This window comes from Eimeria necatrix, genomic scaffold (genome assembly GCF_000499385.1).
Source record: "Eimeria necatrix Houghton genomic scaffold, Enh_scaff487, whole genome shotgun sequence".
Lineage (NCBI taxonomy): Eukaryota > Apicomplexa > Conoidasida > Eucoccidiorida > Eimeriidae > Eimeria > Eimeria necatrix.
In genome coordinates, this window is record NW_013654368.1 from 2,840 (window position 1) to 7,500 (window position 4,661).

General features: G+C 50.7%; 1 protein-coding gene across 1 annotated transcript in view; it reads right to left on the reverse strand.

The window, feature by feature from the left end:
* Positions 1-2,913: 2,913 nt before the first annotated feature.
* ENH_00057650 (hypothetical protein, conserved) overlaps positions 2,914-4,661 on the reverse strand; it is a gene marked incomplete at both ends in the record, with an annotated part of 1,803 nt that continues 55 nt past the window's right edge. Inside the window, one exon of the mRNA XM_013581774.1 lies at positions 2,914-4,661. This exon is cut by the window's right edge and continues 55 nt beyond it. Coding sequence (XP_013437228.1) covers positions 2,914-4,661 — 1,748 coding nt within the window.

Here is a 4,661-nt window from a genome sequence, read left to right on the forward strand (position 1 = left end):
GCGCGGACGAAATTTTGCAGGGTTTTGCAGTGGCCATAAAAATGGTAATTAAAAAACTTTAAATGAATTAAATGAATTAAATAAATTAATTTATTTAATTAAATCAATTAAATCAATTTAATTTAATCAATTTAATCATTTTAATCCATTAAATTCAATCCAATGGCGTTTTAAGGGGCCGCGGAGCTTCCAAACAAACTAAGTTGCTGCTGAGAGGTTTAGGGTTTAGGGTTTAGGGTTTAGGGTTTACGAGGACTTGCACTTTGTCTTCTGAACAAAGAAGCGGAAGAGATGAAATAAATGAAATAAAAGAAATAAAAGAAAGTTGAAAATGGCAAATAAATGAAATAAAAGAAATAAATGAAAGTTGAAAATGGCAAAGAAATGATATAAAAAAATAAATGAAAGTAGAGTCTCCCAGGTGTACGTACACCGCAGCAGCAAGGGCTCTACTGGCTTCTTTTTTGTCTCCAAATAACACAAAAAAATCGAAAACAATTAAAATAAATGCCACTTCAATTTAAAACCAAAATAAATGCCATTTAAGTTCATTTTGACTTTCTTTTGTCTCCATTTCTGTCTATCAAATCTCCAATTGGTGTTTCTTTTTGTCTTTTTTCTTTTTCGGTCTTTTCATCTTTTTCGCATCTTTTTCTGCCATTTCAATTTCTTTTTTTCTCCTTTATTCTCTTAATTTCTTTCCACATCTTCTGTCTCCTTCTATCTCCCTTTTATTTCTTTTTTAATTCCTTTTTTTAATTCTTTTTTTCTTTTTTTTTTCTTTTTTTATTTTTTTATTTTCAGGGAGCCACAAAAGCCGACCTGGACCGCTGCGTGGCTATACACCCCACAGCAGCAGAAGAAATTGTCACTTTGGCCCCCTGGGGCCTTAGCGAGGAGCCAAACCCTAAACCCTAAACCCTAAACCCTAAACCCTAAACCCTAGCAACTGGCTTTTTGGCTGCCCCACGGGGACCTGCTCGCGGCCTCCGCCGCGGCTGCGCGAAAAACTGACTCCGAACTCCAAACCCTAAACCCTAAACCCTCAGGGCCCGGCAGCGAACTCCAAACCCTAAACCCTAAACCCTCGGGGCAAGGCAGCAAACCCTAAACCCTAAACCCTAAATGAAAATTAGAATGAGCTGAAGACCCGAAAAATGGCATTAAATGGAACTGCAAAACATTTAAATCAACTCAAAAACCGCCACTGCAGCAAAACAAAGAAATCCAAAAACGGCGCATTCAAACTCGAACGCCAACTGCATGCATGCATGCAAACGCATGCATGCAAATGCATGCATGCAAATGCATGCACGCATGCATGCAAGCGCATGCATGCAAGGGGAATGCATGCATGCATGCAGGCAGCTGCATGCAAGTGCATGCATGCAGCTGCATGCACGTGCAGAAGTGCACTCGCATGCAAGGGGAAAAATACATGCAAAAGCATAAGTGCATGCATGCACATGCATGCAAGCGCATGCATGCGCATGCATGCAGAGCGCATGCAAGCGCGCGCATGCACTTGCATGCGGGAGAATCTTTGTGTGCAGAGGCCCGAAGTGCCAAATCGAAAGACTTGAAGAAGAAATTAAATGAAATGAAATAAACAATAAACACATGTACGTACAGCGCAGATCGCCGCACGGGGAACATGCTTGGGGTGTATGTACACTGCGGGGCCCGCGCACCTCTGCCTGGGGCCTGGAGACCACCAAAGAAGTCCATTTAAATGCAATTGACGCGATCTATACAATTAAAAGCAATTTCGCAAATAAATCCTCTTCAAAAGGACACAAATGAGCACAAATAAACAGCCCTGGGGCGGCGGCGGCGGCGGCGGCTGCTGCGGTGTACGTACACCCCGTGCATGCGCTCCGCTCGCCGCCAGCGCCGCAAAAGTCTTTTTGTGTTTTTGCATTTGCGTCTTTTCTGTTTTGCATTTGCGGATAATTGAACTCACATTAGCAGCAAAACAAATGCAACTCGCGCTGCTGCCGGGCTGCTGCTGCTGCTGCTGCTGCTGCAGCAGCAGCAGCAGCAGCAGGAACCGCAGCCGATTAGTTCTATTTCCAATTTCCACTTCCATCAAATTTATTAATGCAAAAAGAGACAAAACGCCCGGCGAAGCCACAAACCGCGAACGCCGGGAAGCAACACAGCAGCAGCAAGTGCAGCGGTGAGGGACTGGAGGAATGCAGACTTAAAGGACACAGCACTGGCCTCAATTACTAAATAAAGAAGAAAGAAATAATTAATTAAAATAAACAAATTCAAGTTTAATAACAAATACAAATGCAATAACACAGCAATGCAATGAATTAATAAACATAATAAATGTATTATTTAAATATAATTATAAATAAATAAATAAATAAATAATAAACTTAATAAATTAATAAACTGCAGCAGGAAAACACAAATGGAAATAATAAACAACTCCAGCAGCAAATCAATTTCAAAAACTATTTCTATTTCTAATTCTAATAATAAACATAAAATGAAGCAGCAGCAGCAGCAGCAGCAGCAGCAGCAGCAAACAGCAAAAAATGAAATGCATGCAAAGCCCCACTCTGCTGCGCAGCGGGGCTGCCAATTTAACCTACTAAATATAAACACAGCAGCAGCAGCAGCAGCAGCAGCAGCAAGAGCCCTCGCTGCTGCTGCTGCTGCTGCTGCTGCTGCTGCGGTCCTAGTTAACGTACGGGTACGCGGACGCCGCATAGTATTAATCGATGTGACCTGCTGCTGCTGCTGTTGCTGCTGCTGCTGTTGCTGCTGCTGCTGTTGCTGCTGCTGCTGTTGCTCCTGCTGCAGCTCGGGTTGCACTCCGTAGCCGCTGCGGCCCCACTGCCGCTGCTGCTGTCCGCTGCTGCTGCTGTCCGCTGCTGCTGCTGCCAGCTGCTGCTGCTGTCAGCTGCTGCTGCTGTGCAGCAGGAATCTATTCACTTCACTGATGGAAGGCAGGGGCTGCTGCTGCTGCAGCTGCAGAAAAGCAGCAGCATCAACTAAGCTGCTGCACTGCCGCGGAAGACCCCCGCCTACCCCAGGGTCTTGTTTGGCGTGCTGCTGCTGCTGCAGCTGCTGCAGCAGCAGCAGCAGCTGCTGCTGCTGTGTGCCGCTCGCCGTCGCCGTCGCCGGCAGCTGCTGCTGCTGCTGCTGCTGCAGCAGAGAGTTGGCCTCTGGCAGCAAACTGGGGGCTGGTGATGCCGGCAGCAGCAGCTGCTGCTGCCGCTGTGCTGCTGAACTACCAGCAGCAGCAGCAGGAGCTGCTGCTGCTGCAGCTGTGCCCAGCTGTAAACCCCCAACAGTGCTGCTGAGCAGCAGGTCCAACTGCTGCTGCTGCTGCTGCTGCTGCTGGTCGAAATGCGGCGGGGCTGAAGGCGCCAATATGCTGCTGCTTCTCGCGTGCTGCTGCTGCTGCTGCTGCTGCTGCTGCTGCAATGAACCTGCAAACGTCCCAACAAATTTCTGGAACGCCTCATGCAGGTCCCACATTTGCTGCTGCTGCTGCTGCTGCTGCTGCATCTCGTGCACCAGCAGCGACGGTTCTTGCTTCAGCTGCTGCTGCTGCTGCTGCTGCTGCACTGCTGCACCTTCAGCAGCAGCACAACGAGGGAGAGCCAACAGCAGCTGCGAATCTGCAGCCTTCTGCTGCTGCTGCTGCTGCTGCTGCTGCTGCTGGTGCGGCGGCAGCAGCAGCTGATGTATGGGCGAGTCGCTGCTGACTGTTGTGGCCGTCGGAGTTGCAGGAGGTGAAGGGACTACACTCACGCTGCTGCAGCTGCTGCTGTCCCGCTGCTGCTGCTGCTGCTGCTGCTGCTGCTGCTGCTGCGATAAAGCTGTTAGCTGCAGCAGCGTAAGGAAGTTCGTGTAGACCAGAGAAGTCACAATGGAAGACAAACCTTCCACGCGCAGCAGTGCCTGTGTCCCCAGCTCCTCTTCCGCTGCTGCTGCTGCTGCTGCTGCTGCTGCTGGGAGTTGCTGCTGCTGCTGCTGCTGCTCTGCTGAAATCGAAGTCTTGCATGCAGCCAGCGTCGCCTCGCAAGAGCCCATCAGCTTGTCCCACAGCCTGCCCCCAGCAGGGTCCTGCTGCTGCTGCTGCTGCTGCTGCGGCGCCTGCTGCTGCTGCTGCAGCGCCTGCTGCTGCAGCGCGGGGAACGCAGCAGCAAGTGACGACTGGGACACTGCTGCTGCTGCTGCAACCAGCCCAACTGCCTGCCGCATGTAAACAGACAGCTCTGGAGGCAAAGACAAACCCCCAGCTGCCTGCTGCTGCTGCTGCTGCTGCTGCTGCTGCTCTGCGCCGCCCGCGCGACCGCGCTGCATCTCTGCAGCAGCAGCAGCAGCAGCAGCAGCAACCACGTGCTTCTGAAATGGCATTAAGGCGCTGCTCTGGGTGCTGCTTGCTGCCAGCAACCCCCCACAAATGCTCTGAACTATATCTGAGCAGCGGCGAGAAAAGCTGCTGCTGTCCCCCGCCTCCCCGCCAGCTGCTGCTGCTGCTGCTGCTGCTGCTGCTGCTGCAGCTGGCTCTGCTGCGGGCGGCGCTGCAGGGGCCGCGTTTGCAGCTGCCTTTGCTGCCGTCGGCGGCTGCACATTTGCTGCTGCTGCTGCTGCTGCTGCTGCTGCTGGGAGGGCTGCTGCTGGCATAGAAAGCA